Consider the following 21,424-nt stretch of genomic DNA (forward strand, 5'->3'; position numbering starts at 1 on the left):
ATGAGAGACGCCGTAGTGGAGGGCTCCGGAAATTTCGACCACCTCGGGTTCTTTAACGTGCGCTGACATCGCACAGTACACGGGCCTCTAGAATTTCTCCTCCAAAGAAATTCAGCCGCCGCGGCCGGGATCGAACCCACGTCTTTCGAGTCAGCAGCCGAGCACCATAACCACTGAGCTACCGCGACGGCTGATTGTTCGCGTCACAATTTTCTAGTTCGCGTTTCATTTGGCGCTGATAGCGCATTAAACTTCGTCCATAAAAGCATGCCCAAACTATATGGAATGGGCTATTACAAAACCTGCAGCCTAAAAATTTAAGGATATAATGTATACGAAGAGGGCTCGGGGACTACATGTTCTGTTAATAGCTCTTTTCTTATTATTCTGACTGCGGCGTGGTAGTAATGTTAGTGCAGGTGGCTGTGTGGCTAGCCTGGCTGCAAGAAAGGTCGGTTGTGGCAGAGAAGTAATCCCTGGTGACCGTGATTGACCCAGAAGCACTTAACACATACGCATACACTGAATATCGACACAGTGAACGTGTCTATTTTGTGGTTGTAGAACCAGGACGTCACACCAAGCCAATATGGTGAACGGCAACTGCAAAAGCGACGAGACGGCAAGACCTTTTGTTAGAAAACTTTCGGCGGCTTTACGCAGTTTACTGCAGCACTACGTAGGAGGAGGCCATGCAATCTAGACGTTAAAAAGTCAAACCTTCCGAAGGTCAAAAGTGAAACCTCGTACGAGAGAGAAAAAGGGCACGCGACACACGAACGTTTAGTTTCTCAACACGTATAAGGCAGACAGACTGTGATCGCAGAAATGCAGACGAACACCGTGGCCTGGTAACTTTTTACCGGTACTGTTCACTTGCAGCCAGCTTGTATAGCTGCATCGACCTAACTGCACGCATGGTTGAATCGGTTGCCCAGCGTATGCTGCGAAGCAGTGGAAGCTCCATGAAAACGACGATACTCAAGCAGCATCGAGTGCTCCCACCGGGAGTGCCTTCCTGGGTCTCAATATTTTTTACAGTTTTTTTTTTTCGCCCGGGATGGTGGGCGAGCCTCATTCATTGTCGGGTCGGGAAAGGCTCATTTGCAAGGGAATAGCCAGGCGCCGCTCTACCTGCCAGGCAGCGGAGCGAAAGCGGACGCCGACTCCGAGGCCGGTTGCGACCGCGACGGCCCACTCGGCGGGACCCGGAGAACCGATTAAAGCATGCACACACGCACGCACGGCCGCCAGAAGCGAATCTAGAGGGGACTCCACTCCCAAGCCCGGCGCTGTTACTCTCCCGTGGACTACCAGGGCCCTGCTAGGCTAAATACCGCCCTAATCGCATAAGGGGCATCACCTATATAGAATTCATTGTTTCACTCCTTCATGATCGTTTTTTTTTTTTAATAAGAGCGTCAGTATCTTCATCGGTGTAGCTGCGCACATAATTCTCGTTTTACTGCTATTTATGCGTATAGGTTCGTATGAGTGCTATGACACTTGTGGCTTGCGAAATTCCCAATTTTTGAAAGCCCAGGTTTTTTTTGGCTAAAGGATGATATGATGCGCGTTCGTAGTTGGAGTTCTTTTTATTTACACTTATGCGGAAAAGGACGAGCCAAGAAAAGTTAGAGAAGGAAACGATGGGACACAGTGAATGTATAGGGGATAGTATATTGGGGGATGGATGCGGTATATTGGATTCACATATTCAAATGAATGGGATATACTGGTGGCGCTGAAATGTGTTTTACAAATAGAGCCCTTCGTTTTCGAGTAAAACCCGATTTTACCCGATTCCGGCACCCCGAACATATTTCTTAAAAATCGGGTTAAGCCAGATTTCTCTCCGAAAGTGAGCTTTCTAGCTAATACTGCTTTTCCAATTCGCAAAGGCTGAAGACATCGCAACAAATTTTGTCGATATCTACTGCTTACCCCAGAGGGCTGTCTGCGGTCTATTAGGTATCTTAAACCTCTTTTGACGCTTTAGAAGAGTTAACTGTTGGGCTGTATAGTTAGTAGTGTAGATGTCATGTTTTTAGCAGAACAGCGAAACAGCACACTGCCTAGAAGAAAGCGCAGAAAGGACGAAACACAGCGCTGCTGCCTGTCTTCTTTGGCTGTGTGCCGTTGTGCTGTTATGCTACAAACATGAAGTTGAATCTCTTTTAACGCTTGTTTTCGTGAGGTGAGTGAATTCTGAGCATAAGTTCGGAAAGGGCGATTCAGAAGCGAGAGGCCTAAACTTGGCTGCCGACAAGACGTCTTAACGGAGTCAATGTATTGTTGAAGATGGAGTGGTCCTGGAGATGACTAACTCGTTTAGCCCCGCAGGTACCGGCTCCGAATGACGATGTCGGACTGCGCTATCGAGGAAAACTGTACAAGAGGGTTTATTCTACATATTTACAGATGAGAATCGAATCGAATGCAATGCAATGCAATCGAATGCAATGCGAATCCTCCGATCACACAACAACATCCCGTTAAATACGGTTCGCGTTCCCTAGATCCCTGACTGGGGAACTTGGTTCGAATAACGTTGTCCAATCGGATGGGCCATTGATGACGCTGGCGGTACCACCCACGGCACGGGGCGGTGCTGAAGCTCTCGCTCTCTCACAGCTCGGGGGATGAGAAGGGGAAGACAGTCATCAAACACAGATGCGTCACCTTGACCACTGCCGCAAGTGTTCTGTGCGTTGCCTCCGTGGGAAAGCAGAATCCCGCAGTCTCCTCGCAGGTGGTTGAACCTTCTCGAACTCCCCCGCCGGATGGCCGAAGCACGAGACCCATTCGACACAGCGTCTTTCAATTAGCAGCCTCGCTCAGCGTGACCTTGCGTAGCCTCATCCAGTCCGGTGACCCGAAGGTCGACTCGGCCAACGTATACCGGTGTTTCCGCCGTGCTGCTGTGCATCTCTGCTTTCATCGTTGCCGCTGCTGTCGCAAGCTGTCGCCGCATCTTTGCCTAACGACGACACTCGTCTGACAGTAATTTATCCCAGGTCCGTGGGAGACAGCGTCCTTCGATCGGGTCGGAGGTTCGGTGATTTGGAGTGCAACAGCCCCGGCCGTCGTCGTCTATGCTTCTGCCGCCGGCGCCAGGCCTCGTCATATCCCTTGCTTTGCGATGAGACACACCCGGCTCTCAGGACCACGTTGTCCACTCTTAACAGCTCGTCCGCGGCCCGAAAAATCTCGAATGGCCAGCGTTCACGACCGCTGGGCAGGAAGAGATGAGGCCGGAGTCGGGTGGAAGGGCTGGTTTCCAGAAATGGCATCCAAGCTCGAACATTCAACAAAGAATGGCATCAGTGGACTGTTCCACGAGACAGGGCACTGACCCACAAGCAAGCGCTCGGAATTTGCCAAAGACCCACCAGGCTTTCCACAATGACAACAAATGTTTACTAAAACATGATTGGATTTTGGCGCAATTTTGGTGCCGAGAAAGCGCAAAATATCCCGATTGAAATCGCCAAAGACGGACTGCTTGTACCAAGGTTAAAAGCAAAAACCCACACACAGTAGGTGGTCCTACCAAGTACTCCTGTCTACAACAATCGGCTGAATCCATCAGCATTTCCGTGCGGTTTTCCGTTCCTGAAACGCATCGAGAAATTGTTTTGGAGAGCAGGACACCGTCTAAGCAAGCGACCATTTTTGGGGGGACAAAACTGTCATAAGCATATTTCAGACGATGATCAGTCTCAAATATGAACTTTGCGCCGTTCAAGTAGCTCTGGTAACCCGACAACATCTGTGCCGCCTAAACCAAACGCGCGCTCTTTGTCTAAAGCGCTTAACGCTTCTCTACATGTCAGCCTGAGACTGACGTACTGAACATGGTGCTCTTCGTGGCCGTCGCCAACTTGACTTAAAATAGCACCCAGTTCTCTATCACTGGCGTCACACTGAACTTCTTTAACAAAATAAGTGGCCTGAATCAAAGGTCTGGACACGAGCACTTCCCCCAGACGAGTTTTCTCTTCGGTCATTTCAGTGTACGTCAGTGAGGCTCCCTTTCCGTAAGGTGTCAGTCAATCAAGGGATCAACGCTCCGCCTACGCGACGCTAAGCGTAGTTCTACTCGAGCTGCACTCCTGTGAGTGCCCTTATCTCTTGGTAGCATGGGAAATCAACACCTGTGATTTCTAACTCAGTCGCACTTTGGAAATTTTCCTCAAATTCCCAACTGGCCTCTTCGGCTTTGCAGCAGAGCGTCAGCGCCTCCCAGCTGACTGCGGGGCTTGAAGCTGCTCCCGAGTTCTCCGGCGCATGCCTTCGGGAGTTGTCCTCTACCGCTTGCCCGTCGCTCTGCGCGTCTTTCTCTGCATTACAGTGCTCAGCTATAACTGAGCCCGCCTGGCTGTCGCTCTGCGTGCCATTCTCTCTACTGCAGTGCTCAGCTACAACTGAGCCCGCCTGGCTGTCGCTCTGCGCGCCATTCTCTCTACTGCAGTGCTCAGCTACAACTGAGCCCGCCTGGCTCTTATGGCTATCCTTTTCCTCGGCAGCCTCGCACTCTTCTTGTGCCAGTATTACCAAGGTAGCCTCTCCCGAGCCTTTGTCACTGAAGCCACTGTGACATTCGAATTCGCTCTTACCGCGGTTGTTACTCTCAAAAGGGGTTTCCGCTGTTTCAACTTCGAAACCTTTCTCGCTAGGAAAATCTCCCTTTTCGCGGTTCTGCCGGTTTGACGCCTGTATCGACTCTACTGAAAGTGTCGCGCTCGTAACAGTCCCGACAAAGTTGTCCGTTGCCACTCCTGCCTCACCTGGAGGAGAATCCTCGCACTCGTGTCGTTGAGACGCTATCTCGGAATGCTCTTTCTTAGCATTACGTCCAACTACACTGGACACGGTCTCGGATTCTGCGGCATTCCTTGGACTACCGCACCGGTTGAACGCGTTATCTGCCACTTCCCTCGTGGTGTCGCGATTTACCAACGCGGCTACGGTCACAGACTTTTCGGGTCTTATCTGCGGACCTATTTCATAAGCATCGCTTGCTCTTTCAGGACTTCCGGCTCTCACAATACCGCCTTTTCTTCGCAGTTCGTTTTCAAGCTGTCTAAGCTTTAGATCCCTTTCAGCGTTTTCAGCTTCCCATTTTTTTCTTTCTTTCTCTTTTTCCCACTCCCGATCAGCTTCCTCCTTACGTGCTTTTTGTTTCTCCCGATCGGCTTTCTCTTTAGCCTCCTGGTCGGCTTTCTCTCTAGCCTCCTGGTCGGATTTTACTTTGCGGGCTTTTTCCCCTTGTACCAAATTCCACGTATCTACCAGCAACTGATCGTTATGCTTGACTTGTTTAAGAATGAATTCGCCCAATTCAATTTTGGTTAGTTTGCTAGGCACTTCAACCGACAGTTCCTCGCATATCAACAGCAAGTCCGACTTATACAATTCCATCAGTTCCATGACAACGCCTTCTCCGCTCTGGCTCTGCTAACTCCACAATGCCTTGAGAATAACCCCTCTCAAACGACAAAGCCCTGATTCCCAGTCAAGATTATTCTCTGAATCTTACAGCCTGGTGAATCCCTTAGCAAAAGCCAAAACGCTCACCCGTGGAGAAAGTACGATGCCGCACGGTCCATCCCAGCTGCTGCCAACCAGTGTTGCGAACGGGGCCACAAGCCCACCGCTGGAACCAGAGTTGAAGACGGAGGGGTCCTGGAGATGACTAACTCGTTTAGCCCCGCAGGTACCGGCTCCGAATGACGATGTCGGACTGCGCTATCGAGGAAAACTGTACAAGAGGGTTTATTCTACATATTTACAGATGAGAATCGAATCGAATGCAATGCAATGCAATCGAATGCAATGCGAATCCTCCGATCACACAACAACATCCCGTTAAATACGGTTCGCGTTCCCTAGATCCCTGACTGGGGAACTTGGTTCGAATAACGTTGTCCAATCGGATGGGCCATTGATGACGCTGGCGGTACCACCCACGGCACGGGGCGGTGCTGAAGCTCTCGCTCTCTCACAGCTCGGGGGATGAGAAGGGGAAGACAGTCATCAAACACAGATGCGTCACCTTGACCACTGCCGCAAGTGTTCTGTGCGTTGCCTCCGTGGGAAAGCAGAATCCCGCAGTCTCCTCGCAGGTGGTTGAACCTTCTCGAACTCCCCCGCCGGATGGCCGAAGCACGAGACCCATTCGACACAGCGTCTTTCAATTAGCAGCCTCGCTCAGCGTGACCTTGCGTAGCCTCATCCAGTCCGGTGACCCGAAGGTCGACTCGGCCAACGTATACCGGTGTTTCCGCCGTGCTGCTGTGCATCTCTGCTTTCATCGTTGCCGCTGCTGTCGCAAGCTGTCGCCGCATCTTTGCCTAACGACGACACTCGTCTGACAGTAATTTATCCCAGGTCCGTGGGAGACAGCGTCCTTCGATCGGGTCGGAGGTTCGGTGATTTGGAGTGCAACAGCCCCGGCCGTCGTCGTCTATGCTTCTGCCGCCGGCGCCAGGCCTCGTCATATCCCTTGCTTTGCGATGAGACACACCCGGCTCTCAGGACCACGTTGTCCACTCTTAACAGTATGAAGCGCTACCCACGCTAACGACACCACGGTCCAAGGACTTTGCATGCAAGTTTAAAATCGTCTCTGTGATGTTGAATGTTTTCGCACTGTACAAACATAGGCAGGCCGGGGTGTTGGTCGACGTGGGAATGTTTAGAAGGCGACTGGTAAAATACGCGATGGAATATTTGTAATAGATCAGGAAAAAGAATACTGATTGGAAAATAATGTTTTGATGTAACCCGCGATTTCCGTGTTTTTTTTTAATGAAATAATGAGCAAAAACATAAGATATTTTCGGTCTAGCCAAAAAAAGAAAAAAGCGAGTGTTATACTAAACCGTCTTGTACTGCAGAAAATTTTTTCTGAATAACTCGATTTTTCACAAGAATTTGAGCTCGAAAAAAGAACAAAATTTTTACCCCACGATTTCTGGAACAAAACTCCGAAAACTAAGGGCCCTACTTATAAAGGATATGGTAAGTAAAGTAAATGTTTTCCAGCATGATGTTGGCGTTCAAATGAGATTGTCGGCAGCCACGAAGGCTAACCGATATTAAAGAAATATCCACAGGAAGTAGGCAATTTCAGCTTGAAATAGCAAATGATTTCTGATTTTCCTTGTGTCCTATTCCAACGCATCGACCAGCTGAGGCACTTTACGATCCGATAAACTGGGACTTACAGCGCATTGTTCCCGGTGTTATACTATATTAGCACTTCATTTAGGTACAGAAGTACATTTATCTGTGTTATACGCCTAGTCAACGTGAAACTTTGCTGGCAGAAATCTAACGTACAAAATTTTCACACACGCGTGTTACCAATGTTGCAGTTGGATCCCTTCGGGCTAGCAGTTCTGAACTTGTTATTGCTCTGCGCTTCTCCGCACGCATTGTAATGAGGCAAATTTTTAAGCGGCTTTATATAGAGAGAAGTTGAAAGTTCATCCTTCGAACTATACGAAGAGCTTCTTAAGTGTAGGGCGGTGACGGCGGCGATGCTAATCTTTCACTGTCGGTCATCGATTGGGTTCAAGTTAAATTTGTCCTGCCATATAAACGATAACCTCCCTTTCATAAGATTCAATCTGAAGCCAGCAAAGTAAATAAAGAAAGTAGTGCGGAAGGAAGGAAGATAAAAAAAAAAAACAGTCGCGATGGACCAGCGCGTCGAAGTCGACGGGGCTGCATGGCTTTACGCACTGGTGAGCAAAAACACAACGCGCATTTGCTCGGCTTTTATTCCTTCGCTTTGTATCGCCCGTGCAGCGTTACAGCTGCATCTCTATCCCCGGGGGACTGTCCAAAGACACAGCCCCTTCGTGCCGGGATGGGCGAACGCGTCCCGTATCGCGCCGAGCGGGCCGCGCACGCTCTGCCCGCCGACGTGTGCGCGCGTGGTGCCGCCGAGGGTTCATCTTGCGGAACGCGCAGAACCTGGTCCGTCTATCGGAAACCCCTGGGCCTCGTCGTTCCGCAGTCGCGCACCCGCGGCGGCCAGCCGGCGGCGCGTGAAGGGAGCAAGCGGGCCTTCGATTGGCGTCCAAGGTGCGTGTCGGGCCCCGCGCGATCGGCGGCGCCCCGCTGCCAACGTGACGGTGCGTGACCCGCGGCCCAAGGTGCTAGAGACAGCCAGCGGTGCAGTGAGCCGACGAGGCCACGCAAAGGTAGTCTTCCAGAGCCTGACTCCGAACGGCGGCCGCCCGTGATGGCCCCCGGCCGCCGCTGCAGCCGCCGGCGCTAGCTGGCTGCGCGGCAGTCGGTCGCCGACCAGCGAAGACACCGCGTCGGTCCGGTCCTGCTCGAGGGAAGGCGACATGTCGGATGAGACAGGGAGAAAAAGCGCGGCCCAGTTCCTGTGCAGCCTCGGGATTCCTTGCTCGAAGGGCCGCCTCCTGGACAGAAGCCATCGCCGACAGGCGGCCGGCTCTTCGCTGGGCGACGGGCGCAGCACGCGTGCTTCAGCACGAAGATGTCAGCTGCCTCGATATCCATCCTGAGTAGGGAATGTTGTCTGTCCAAAAGGCCACGACAATCATTGGAGCCAGCGATACCTCAAGGTTCTTCATCCGAAGGAAACCTCTGGTGCAGAAGCCAATACTGTGGAACCGAAGGCTGTGACTCGCTTGCCGTCGCACATATTGAACTTTTACAGATTAACCTGCTTCAGAAGCATGCGTGTTTTCGCCGAAGGTGCGTGGAACTGTGTTCTAAAAGCATGCATGGTTGTCGACTGAGCCATAAACTCAGCAGTCCGCCTTTTCCTCCGTGGCCTAACCTGTCGACGTATTCAGCGAGCCTTCAGGAGCATTGCGGACAACATCAAAATGGAAACCATGCGTGAAGATGCTATCTTCCAGGGACAACTCCCAGGAACAACCTGCCACCATGTGTGTTCGACCCCCACTCACTTACGAACAGAGGAGGAGTGCTTCAACCCTGAGCAATTCCGATCATGGTCTTGATGTACCTCTGTCTTCCGGTGCAAAGATTAAGCTGAAGACGTATATACAAGTCTGTGGTGCGTTATATTACGACAGAGCACAGCGTGCAGTCGATGGACTGGCTGGAATTTCTATGGTTAAGTGCATCCAGCATCACATCCAAGTCTATTTCGGAGGGCTTTGGATACTATTTTTCATGGTGAGGTGCATGTTTTTTTTTTCCATGCAGCTGTTGCAGAGCAATGCAAATACGAATTTTCTATTGCATGTCATATGCAAAAGAAAATTCATACATGCTGATTTGTTTATATTTGCGACATCTTAAGGTTATGCTTCGGAACTCAGGCTACGTCACGCATAAAAAGCCTTGGCTAGTGGTATGAAAACGTTAAAAATGCAGAGCCAAAACCCTCCCCGTGTGGGAATATCTCGATTGCGTGTAAAGTTATCTCATAAGCCGCGGGGAAATAAGCTAAACAGACGACCTTCAAGAATATTCTCTTCGGCAAAACTGTCAGCGGAATACGGGCGGCCGTACTACAGTGCACTATGAAGAGTCCCATGCCGTGTGATTCTCGTGTGTTTTAGCACGTGTCGCGCCGCTGCCATAACGGGTATCGGGTGACCCGGAGGCGTTGAATGCGCCTGAGCATCGCCGGAGGCGGAGAGGGAGCCGCCGCCCCAGTGCAGTAACCCGCGGCCCACCCAGCCGAGGCCTCCTCCGCCGTCTTCTTCCCGGCGACAGAAAAAGAGAGGAACCGAGGATAGCGGCAAAGGAGGGTGCGAAAGAGCGCGGTGCCTTCAAACCGTCGTCCGCGACGTGCGCAAGAACAGAAGTGCGCTTCAGGCGGCCCCGGGAGCGCGCGCGCTGACGCGGCTTGCACAAGCAGCGGCCAGCGCGCGAGCAGTGCGGGAATCAAAAACAGCGTCGCGCGATGGTCATAAATCAAGCGGCCGCCGCAGCAGCCGGAGCGCGGCCGCTGCTCGGCACGGAAAGATGGACGCCGCGCGGCAGCGGGGCAACCGGGCGCGGCAGCCACTGCCTAAATATACGCGGCGACCACGGGAGACGCCAAAAGGTGCTGCCGCCGCCCGAACGCTGGCCTGCTCGAGCGCAGGGCGGTTCTTTATCGGGCTCAATTTCGGGGCGGCCGACGGCTGTTCAGATTCATCACGCATGTTCCGCTGGCAGCGCTGGCGGCTCAATTTGTCGCCTGCTCGGTCGCTGGTGGCAGGCGCTGGCTGCTCGCCCCGCGCTGCTGCTGCTGCTGCTGCTGCCGCGTCCTAAACGTCGCCCGCGCTGCCTGCTCCAGGGGGGCCCCGTACTTATCGCGGCTTCACTTATCGCATCGATGCGGCGCCAGAGTTCAGACTTCGGCGCGGACATCACAACGCGCGAGACGTGTCCGGCTGCCGAACCACTTCGACAATGAGCGCCGCTGTCTGCAGCTTGCGTGGAAGTCGCTCGCGCTTCACTGTGCATCTTTCCGCGTTTTTTTGTTTTTTTTTTTCTTGTGCGGACTGCGCGGGCGTGGTATGGGGTGGATTGGCTTGATGTATGATACGCAGCGCGGGTGTCAGGTGGGACATCTTGTCGCGCGAGGGACGCGATACTCCCAATACTTAATGGTGCCAGGAGAGAAGAGCAATGATTTTGGTCTGCAGTCCTCACGTTCCTTTTCAACCTGTATGGTCAAGTGGAGCCAATTCTTACAATGAAATATCCCCGCAGGCATATTTGCTTCTGCTAGTCCTTGGGTGTTCGCGGCTGTGTATAACACTATCATTGCGTGGCAACGTTTAGAACGTGAGAATGGTTTATACAACCCAAGGAGGCTGCATTACAAAGGAAATAGGGGGTTTCAGCAAGCCCCTAAATTTTCAATATTTAGTACAGCGAGAGCAGGTTATCGCAACAACGGATCCCTTTTGCGAGAATGTGAAGTCAAGGCCCGCTTTTTCTCTAAATTTTCTGCTTCAGCAAGTAAAACGTCCTTCATTGAAAAAACGAGCTTATCCGCGAAGTCGCAACATTTCGCTGGCTTTAGAATGTCGTGATTTAAACCATTACTTTCCGTTTTTTGAATAGCTACACTTAAGGCAAAACAATCGTGAATTGAACGAAATCTGAGTAGTACGTACGCCGGACAGTTTGGGCCCGCTATAATTGCAGCACAAATACAGCATTTTACAGCAACATCCAGCAAATACAGCAAATACAGCATACAGCACAATCACATTTTCTGCTTATTCCTAAAATTCGGTCATGCGCTCCGTGAGAGATAGTTTAACGAGCAATTTTGCTCCTAAACGGCATACTTGTGCCTGTTGTTAGTACATGCTAAGCGGCATAACGCGAAGCTATAGCTTCGCAATAGAAATTTCAGAACTCGACTTATGAACCTTGGGCAATTCAGTAAATTATACGCCGTTGTGAACCATGCATGCTCTTGGGATGATGAAAAACATGTGAGGAAGACAGGTGTCGTCGTACCTTTTGGATGGGCACACCCTTGAGTAAGCAGTCTGTGTAGAACCCTGCATCGCACAGCATTGAATACAGCAGGTACCTCGTTCTCGCATTATTGCGCTTCACTGTATACACTAGGGGTGTGCGAATATCAAATTTTTCGAATACGAATCGAATACGAATACTTGGTTCCGAATATCGAATCGAATAATCAAGGACATTCATTTCAAGGACATGCATTCAAGGACATGCATTTAACCACTACAAAACATTTATTTCAGCACCCAAGAACATCACAGTTCAACTATCAGTGATGAAATGAGCACAAAATGTGTGTGTGGCTGCACAAAAAGTATCCAAGTCTCGAACATTGTTCTTAGAAGAGTGGAAATAGTGGAAATATCAGAGAAGATGGCTAGTACACAGCATTGATCAAGGCAAGGTTGCCATAAGCACAAAAGCGCGTTGCTGGGAGGAACATAAAAGGTTGTCGTGGAGGAAAAACCGGCTGCTCCACATGGTCAGGCAGAAGTAGTTCCCTTCTAGCTGAAACGACTTCTCCAGCCAAAGAAAATGCCCTCTCAATTGGCACTGAACTGACACGTATTGCGAGGTATTTCGTGCACAGCTCTGACTATACCAGCTTCGCAGGTATAGCCACAAAGAAGTTCACCAGCGCAGTCAGCTACTGCATGGCCCAACGTTACGCATTGCTCTGGGCGCCGCCATGTTGTTATGTCTCTGTCGATAGGACTTGCGGACCGAAATGAACGCTGGTGCTCGCAATAGAATATTCGGCTAGATACGAATATTCGCGTCGTGTCGAGTATTCGAAACAACACGAATACCTGGATTTCGAATCGAATACGAATACTAAAAATATAATATTCGAATTATATTCGAAAATTTCGAATATTCGCACACCCCTAGTATACACCTCTGCGTCATGTTTGCACAAATAGAAGCACGAAACTTTTCCGCTTAGGAGGCTCAGCCATGGCTCGCCACTCGTAGTTTCTTTTTTTTTTTTTTTCTGACCGCATGAACCGGCAATAGCTGATAACTATACGTATTACTGTCAAGACCGGGTTTTAAATAGATTTGGCGTTATGTGTTTTACCGTCCGAAAGTGACTCAGGCTATGAGGGACGCCGTTGTGAAGGGCTCCGGAAGTTTCGACCTCACAGTACACGGGCCTCTAGAATTTCGCCTCCACCGAAATGCGACAGCCGTGGCCGGGATAGAACCCGCCTCTTTCGGGTCAGCAGCCGAGCGCCATAACCACCGCGGCGACTTCGGTTCTAAATAGTAAAGTGCCTAATATCTAATAATCCATTAACCTCGTTCTCTACAAAAGGCTACTTCCTGAAGCTTGAAGAAAACACCGCAGATTCAAACGTTTACAGAGAGCTTGTGAGAGCTGGGCGTGGACAGGGGCACGCGCGAGTTGGCCGTTGCAGAGGGGCGCCCCTCTCGCGGGTTCTTTTATATTAGGCAGCAAAAAGAACGCGCAGATACTACGCCTGGCATCAGCGTTTCATCGGCCGAGTTCTCGCAGCTGTCCGTACGTGTGCAAACGCTTCGTGCGCCGATCAACGATAGCTGACGATGCGATAAACAAGGGGCCAGGTCACGTAAGTGCTCTCAGGCGCGAAATCCTTTGTCGATTCGGCCCCTGACCAAATGCGGCCAACTCTGCACGCGCAGTTCCTTTTTTTTTTCTTTACACAAAGGGCAGATACGAGCATCATCTTAGGGATGGCACAGTTTTACGTTCCTGCAGCGCATTACGCGAATTCTTTGGAGTACGCAAGAAAAAAAAAACGCATCCAAGGACAGGATATGTTAGAAAATTTCACCATTGTTTTCCCGTCGTATCGCGCCTTAGCGCAGGTGGAAAGACTTTTTTTTTACTGTATATTTCTTGTTCCGAATACAAAAGGAACACGGTGAACTTGACGACTGCGCAGTTTTCAGATCGAAGATTGTCACCTGGTTTGGATGTTCGCTACGACATCATGGTACGCGCATTAAATGAAACGTGTAAAAATTTTGCCATGCAAGCTGATTTGTATCCTCCGTCCTGGTGAAAACTACAGTTCAGAATTTATTGCTTAGCTCGCGTAGCGTTGAGCATACCGTGCAGTATATAAAAAACATGCATCGCAAGGCAGCCACAAGCAGTCTCGGCCCGAATCGCCACCTTATACGACTGTTTGCTCAACTCCTCGACGTGGTGAACCCTACCTAACCGTATGAACACAAGCCCTTGGGGGCGCCCTTGGTGAGCCGGAGGCGTCTCCTCGGGGTCGCCACGGGTGTCGCGGCTGCGTTGAAATGTGTCGCGGCGTCGGCGCTGCCTGCGCGAGATTTGCGCGGGCCTTGTGAAAGAGTGAAGGATCGCCGTTTAATTACCGCGCGCACGCAGCTCGTCCATCAAGGCTCGCCTCCACACCGGGCGAACGCAAAAGCAGCAAGAAGGTTTGCTTTTCGCCTCGCATCACCCGCGTGAACAAAGGGGCTCGCTCCTCTGGCGGGCCTGTCGCTGCAATTTTAGCCATGGAGCGGCCTCGCCCGCGTTCGGAGAACGGGGTTAACAACCACCAGCCGGCAGTGCTCGCGCCGCTTGCCCGAGCACCGCCTCGGCCATTTTGTCCGCGTGCCTGCCTCAACAACACGTAAACATAAAGAGGACGGGGGAGGGTGAGGAAGAGCAAATACGTACACATGTTCGTTTAAGGGCATATAGCGTATTCGGGTCACTGAGTGTCGGAGGTGCGGCTTGCTTCGAACCCGCTCCGGTTGATCCCCCTGATTGGGATTGTTATTTCTTTTATATTTCTAGACAGAAGAGGGCAATATACCGGGTGTTTCAGCGAACACTTTCACAAATTTTCAAAAAATAGGCTTTTTAGGGTAAAATTATGGCTTTTGCGGCATGTTATTGCCAGGCCTGGCGGGCACCAGAAAACCGGTGAATCATCTTAACTAGTAAATTGGTTAACTAAGTTCTAATAATTAACTTTTTAACTATTAGAGTTAGGCGCCTGGTTGCAATTAGAGATCTGTAGCCGGCTGTTAGTAACAGCCATATCAGTTTTTAGAATCTCAAAAAACGCGATTACCCTTGGCGTTGTGGCTCGACACTAGTTACTTGCACTGGAGGGGTTGCTTTTCCTGGTTGCTTTCAAAAGCGCATGTGTTTTCGCACGATGCAGCCAAACTTTGTCGAGCCACAGCGGCGAGGGTAGTTGCGTTTTCGAAATTATAAAAACTGATATAGCTATTACTAACGACCGGCTACAAATCTCTAATTAAAACTAGGCGCCCAGCTCTACTAGTTAAAAAGTTAATTATTAAAAATTAGTTACCCGCTGACTACATAAGACGATTCACCGGTTTTCTGGTGTCCGTCAACACTGGCAATACTATGCCGCAAAAGCCTTTTTTACCCCAAAAAGCCTGTTTCTGAAAATTGTTGAGTTCTGGCTGTCACACCCGGTGTGTGTGTGTGTGTGTGTGTGTGTGTGTGTGTGTGTGTGTGTGTGTGTGTGTGTGTGTGTGTGTGTGTGTGTGTGTGTGTGTGTGTGTGTGTGTGTGTGTGTGTGTGTGTGTGTGTGTGTGTGTGTGTGTGTGTGTGTGTGTGTGTGTGTGTGTGTGTGTGTGTGTGTGTGTGTGTGTGTGTGTGTGTGTGTGTGTGTGTGTGTGTGTGTGTGTGTGTGTGTGTGTGTGTGTGTGTGTGTGTGTGTGTGTGTGTGTGTGTGTGTGTGTGTGTGTGTGTGTGTGTGTGTGTGTGTGTGTGTGTGTGTGTGTGTGTGTGTGTGTGTGTGTGTGTGTGTGTGTGTGTGTGTGTGTGTGTGTGTGTGTGTGTGTGTGTGTGTGTGTGTGTGTGTGTGTGTGTGTGTGTGTGTGTGTGTGTGTGTGTGTGTGTGTGTGTGTGTGTGTGTGTGTGTGTGTGTGTGTGTGTGTGTGTGTGTGTGTGTGTGTGTGTGTGTGTGTGTGTGTGTGTGTGTGTGTGTGTGTGTGTGTGTGTGTGTGTGTGTGTGTGTGTGTGTGTGTGTGTGTGTGTGTGTGTGTGTGTGTGTGTGTGTGTGTGTGTGTGTGTGTGTGTGTGTGTGTGTGTGTGTGTGTGTGTGTGTGTGTGTGTGTGTGTGTGTGTGTGTGTGTGTGTGTGTGTGTGTGTGTGTGTGTGTGTGTGTGTGTGTGTGTGTGTGTGTGTGTGTGTGTGTGTGTGTGTGTGTGTGTGTGTGTGTGTGTGTGTGTGTGTGTGTGTGTGTGTGTGTGTGTGTGTGTGTGTGTGTGTGTGTGTGTGTGTGTGTGTGTGTGTGTGTGTGTGTGTGTGTGTGTGTGTGTGTGTGTGTGTGTGTGTGTGTGTGTGTGTGTGTGTGTGTGTGTGTGTGTGTGTGTGTGTGTGTGTGTGTGTGTGTGTGTGTGTGTGTGTGTGTGTGTGTGTGTGTGTGTGTGTGTGTGTGTGTGTGTGTGTGTGTGTGTGTGTGTGTGTGTGTGTGTGTGTGTGTGTGTGTGTGTGTGTGTGTGTGTGTGTGTGTGTGTGTGTGTGTGTGTGTGTGTGTGTGTGTGTGTGTGTGTGTGTGTGTGTGTGTGTGTGTGTGTGTGTGTGTGTGTGTGTGTGTGTGTGTGTGTGTGTGTGTGTGTGTGTGTGTGTGTGTGTGTGTGTGTGTGTGTGTGTGTGTGTGTGTGTGTGTGTGTGTGTGTGTGTGTGTGTGTGTGTGTGTGTGTGTGTGTGTGTGTGTGTGTGTGTGTGTGTGTGTGTGTGTGTGTGTGTGTGTGTGTGTGTGTGTGTGTGTGTGTGTGTGTGTGTGTGTGTGTGTGTGTGTGTGTGTGTGTGTATAGATCGTGTCTGTGTGTAACTCCCGTGTTGCGTGTTGTGTTGTTATAGACTTTCAGCGCACAGCTCTTGCTAAGAGGTCACGACTATTTTCCAGAACGGGGAGAACATGTATGGAGAAAAATGTTAGCGGGACGTACGCGCTGCGATGTCTTCGGCGTCCTTTACAGCGTGTGCCTACTGCCATGGTGGCTTTGAAGGGGCTGACAGTTGATGCCGCATAACGTGAGACACCTCTGAAAGCACTAAGCATATGCATCGTGAAGAAAGCGCGAACAGCGATTCTCCTTTGTTCCGCAGTGATGAAGTACACTTAGAGATCCTCGTGTCGCTGAAATAGTCTGCACTCGGCTTTCGTGTCGCCTCATCTGCCGCACAGAAAGTTTCGCCACCGTTGTGGTTGCATGTTGGGCAAAATATTTTGTACAAAGTCCGTGAAAGAGGCAGATGCCCCTTGCTAAAGAGTGAAGGAACAAAGATGACCGACGGTTTGAAATTAAACTGTGTGGCCACATTGCCCTGTGTTTCCTCCGGCGAGCAGCAGCACCCTTTGAATACCCGTCAAGCATTATATTCAAAGCAATGTTTAGAAACGTTTTCTGAAACTCCGATCCTTTACAAGAAATGCTGTGGTGAAGCGTGCATGCTGCGGCGCGTGCGTGAAAACATGCAGGTGGCACATGAAACCTCGCGCCGTCCACTCAAAGGCGTAGTATATGGAGTGAAATTTTGCTCAGCGCGGCTTCACGCAGCGCCAAACACACGTAAGGTCTCGTGCATGGATTATCGCGCTCTGATCACTATAGAATGTTTTTGCATACCGTTACTGCCATTCCACTATAGTTACCGTTGCCTCTACCGCTGTGCACTACTTCCGCACGTTCCTCACACGCGCGCACAGTTCCTTGCAGGGGTTGGTAGCGGTATAACAATATAGCTTTAGCATGTCGTTACCGTATACGGTAGTGGTCTGCGGTAAGGATGTGCTAAAACTCTCTAATAAATAGCGCAGCAGCGGTATACGCTAAAACGCTCTGCACTTGCTGAGACAGCCACCGGCTGGAGCGTTAACCTTAACGGCATGCGGTAACGATATGCTAAAGTGTTCTGCTCAGATCATAAGTTCGTGCAGAAAATAACTGCGAGATTTCGAGAGATGCAGCGAAGCCTTCGTAAGGCGTTTTTCCGAAGGCTTTGGAAATCGCGTCTGGGGCATCGGCAGGGACGGAATTCAAAGGTAATCGATACTGTCAACGTTTCATTTAACTTAATTTACTTTCCATTTAAATGCCCGAGGGTATTACGCAAGGGGAGTCAAAACAAAAGAAAAGCAATACAATGTCGTAAGACCTAAACGCCACGTTACGCGCACGCTTTCTTTCCACAGCCGGCCACCGCCTTCATCATTCGTGTCATTGCAGACAGACGGTTATTTCGACGTCTCAGGTGGCTGATATCCGGAAGTACTTCTCAGAAAAATCTTGCTGTTCCGCTATTATTGACCGAGTGAGCCTTACACAGGCAACACTGCAGTCCGCAGAATCTCTGTTTGTGAACTTGTCGACCATGCGAGTATATGTGCGAATGTCATGTGCTTGCGCGCGCCGCAAGGTACGGACTGCAAACACGCACATTTATTTTTGTTCCCCGCGCTTTTTTTTGGCTCGCGGGCAGGTGTACTAATGGAGGCTTGTTCGCAGGTTATATGGACCACCCCCGAAACTCCATCAACGTTCACGCCGATTCCATGCAGAGCGATGACACTGGTGAGATACCAGTGAAACACTGGGTTTTGCTATCCAAACAAACGATGCGCATGCGTGAACGGGGTGTTGGGCTCGGGCTTTGCATACTAACCTGCGGACAGGCCATCACCAACCTATCCTCTTTTTCTCCATCTGTACGTTCGGCTGTGTACTGCTCAAACCTGCTGCTATTTTCCTCTCCACTGGTCTCCTTCCTACAGCGCACCTCAAACTTCTACCCTGTGGCACGAAAATTACCTACACTGCAAACTTTTAAGCACCCTTCGACTTTCTCCGCGGTTACTACCATGGTTCACCATTTCATTTCATTGCTCGAGCTTGTATTAAAAGAAAAAAAAAAAGGTACTGAAAGTGTCCATGCCATGTCCGTCTCGTCCCAGCTGGCTCCATGTTTCCGTTCCTGCTATATGAACTGTTGTGCAGACCAAAAAGAAAAAAAAAAGACGTGTTAGATATTGTATGCGTACAGGCTGATACATAATGCAGTTTAATAGCATCTCGTAACTTTCGCATCAGCACTGAACAAGTAGAAAGAAGCGCGGTATAGGCATAGAGAGAGAGAGAGAGAGAGTATTCTTTTCATATAGTTAGTTCGACGACGCGTAACGATGACGGCGCGCGCGGCACCCACTGCAGGGCAGCACAGCTGCGGAACGCTCATAAAACCCAACGCGGAGAGTTTAGTGGGGAACACCGTGCGGCTGGCAAACGAAGGGAAGCGTGCGACGACAGTTCCCACGGTGAACGTTACCGCTGATTTACAGCCCCTAGAAGCGGGAACAATCTACGGCTTTACGGCGTGTAAACGGCGTTGTTGGATATGAAAGTTGATGCGCCCATAGTATACATAAGCACGCGAGGTGGTACTCTCCGCGCCTGGCTGGCTCTGATTGTAAATCTGGTCCGCATGCATGACTGTAAATCGACTCCTTTGGGTCTCAAGAATACAGGAGCCGCCGCGCCCGAGCAACCTTGGTTTATAGCTGCAAACTTTTGTGCACTATCGGGAGAGCCGCCCTGTGCGAAGTCTTTCATTATCTCTGGACGCAGCACCGTTCAGCCCATTAATGGTTATCTTTCGAAAGTTTCGCGAAGGCCCCGAACGGTCTCAACTGCACTTGCGGTGGCCGGCTTTTATTTACCGCTCGCGACTGGTTTTTGGAGCGCGGGAAAGGAGCGATTAGATTTTGCTGTCTGTAATAAAACGAAGCATCAAAACACCCTCAAACTGTTCGCCGTGTTAGCCATTCGTGGTGGCTATTTCAGAAAAACAAAGCGCTATTAAAGCTAAATTTGTAATGTTTCTTCTCGCCACTTCATGACATTCCCACGAAGTGCTGCCTTCGTCAAAGAATATGCCACAGCAAAAACAAACTGAGCCTCGATTCGAATACCTTACAGTTTTTCGTGACAGCGGTGAGCAGCGTTATCTGCATGATCCTCCGACGAAGTTTTCTGACGGGCAAAGCTCGAGCTGTCCATGAAGTCAGTAAAGCACAGCTTCGAAGCTCGTTAATGGCGGACGCTTGAGCAACCAGAGCTGTGAGCGAGTGAGGAAAGACAGAAGCCCCGGAGTGATCTCTTCCGACAGACGTTTTCTTATCTGCGACTCATTTCCGCCCGCGTGAAATAGAACGCGCGCGCATTCGTACCCGCACTACACTTGCCCAGTGTCCTCTATAGCTCTCGCGCAAGGAAGAGCTGAATGAGCGCGTGTATATCTCCTAAGTGGGTCCGTTGAGCAGACCCTGTGAATGTTTCCTTTCGTAGGCGGCCTCTGCGCGTGACACCTAGCCATAAAAAAAATGTACAAGGAAGGAAGCGAGCAGATTTAACAAACAAGAAAAGTGCACAGCCGCTCGGCTCTGTACTGCTGGCCATGGTAAACTTAGCATTGGAGCTGCATGCCGCCAAGTACTGTGGTCCTGCCATGGATGGCGTTCGAGGGAAAACAAGCAGAGAGCCATTCACTAAAGCCCTCTTCCCGGACTGTCATATCCAACACGGGAAACAACGGGAAACTGGGGGAAGCCGGGGGATGGCTGGCCGAAAGGATGGTCGGCTCATACATTAGACGCAGTAAGTGAGCTCGAGGACTCCAGCTGCCACGGGAGCGTCCCATCGTCAGTTTGAGCCGAGTGCAATCAGGAAGTTTACGCCGAGGCTCCTATACGCTCAAAACGGAGCGCTGAGATGAGAAATGGTTATAAAACATTTATTTCAGTGTAATGGAATTGCAAAATATGCGGAATATTAATGAGCAGTATAGTTCTTACATCGGCAGAGAAAAGCAGTTCCTGCGCCGCTTCGGAATGAATTTCCATTCTGTCTAAACCAAAGAAAATATACGACACATCTTTATTGTGTTAACTGCAAAAAAGAACCTGAAAAGATAGCCCCAAAGTGACCTGACAAGTAACCAGTTTTTCGAACGCAACATCACGGGTCCTCTGCCGCCATGCAGGATCGCCAAGAAACCTGCATGGAGATAACATTGCACTGTAAACAATGACGGGACAGGTCCGACAGAGTAATGGTATGGGGCAGACTCTGCGCCTCCCTTAGAAGATTGGGGGGTGCACCCCGCCCCTGTGCGCTCGGCTATGGAGAGCAACGTTGCCAGTTAGGTTCGTCCCACTAAGGAATCGAATTGACATTTGCGTTTTGACGGCCAGTGTTGCGACGGGCATGCAGAGCGTAGTGCATGCTCGTGGAAGCAAAGAGAGCAACGCAAGTGAATACTTTTTGCGCGTGTGCAGCAGAACCTTGCATTTAGCTGTGCGTGGCATGGTTCCACGCTGACTACTCGTTGAACGAAGCAATACATACATGCTATGGTTTGCTATATGTTTGCGCAAGATAAATAATTGAAACTGAAGCATAAATTCGCACTTTCGGGTAGTAGGTGGAACCGAGAGAAGAGATAAGTATGAGAATAATTAGTGAACATTTTGAACACACTAAAAGAAGCGGTAGTGAAGGAGTCGCGTCTCTGGCCGTTTGAAAATGTCTGAACGTTTTTAACAGGCACGCGTAATATAAAAGGGCGAGGAAGATTTAATGGTACCCTCGGACTTAATAGACTGCATGGACGAGTTACTTCCGGATTCCTTGGGATACTGAAAACATAATGCATCATTATTGCACATCTGCGTTCATCTGCGCATTAGAAGCAGTGACCTAGAGTACCGCCAAAACTTAAGATTGCCCCTCAACAGAAGCTCACTTCATGTTATAGCGAGGACAGCAAACATAGGTCACTAATGTTCCATTGCTATCGCAGTGGCACGTTTGTAGGCGTTTTCTTTTTTCTTTCCCCCCATTCATTCAGACAGTGCACGTGTGTATA

The 21,424-nt window shown here is 50.1% G+C and overlaps 1 protein-coding gene across 7 annotated transcripts in view; it reads left to right on the top strand.

Annotated features, from left to right (window-relative positions):
* The window catches only part of LOC149352183 (paired box protein Pax-5-like), a 214,924-nt gene that overhangs the window by 93,154 nt on the left and 100,346 nt on the right, over window positions 1-21,424 (top strand). For 5 of the 7 annotated variants that reach the window (XM_089581325.1, XM_089581330.1, XM_089581329.1 and 2 more), the window contains one exon: window positions 18,010-18,075. The exons of the other annotated variants lie outside the window; for them this stretch is intronic. In XM_089581325.1, the coding sequence (XP_089437451.1) occupies window positions 18,010-18,075 (66 nt within the window). The remainder of the gene's footprint in view (window positions 1-18,009; window positions 18,076-21,424) is intronic. 7 annotated transcript variants of the gene reach the window in all.

The sequence above is a fragment of the Amblyomma mixtum genome, chromosome 3 (assembly GCF_055824585.1).
Source record: "Amblyomma mixtum isolate Tamu chromosome 3, ASM5582458v1, whole genome shotgun sequence".
In the NCBI taxonomy this organism is placed as follows: Eukaryota; Metazoa; Arthropoda; class Arachnida; order Ixodida; family Ixodidae; genus Amblyomma; species Amblyomma mixtum.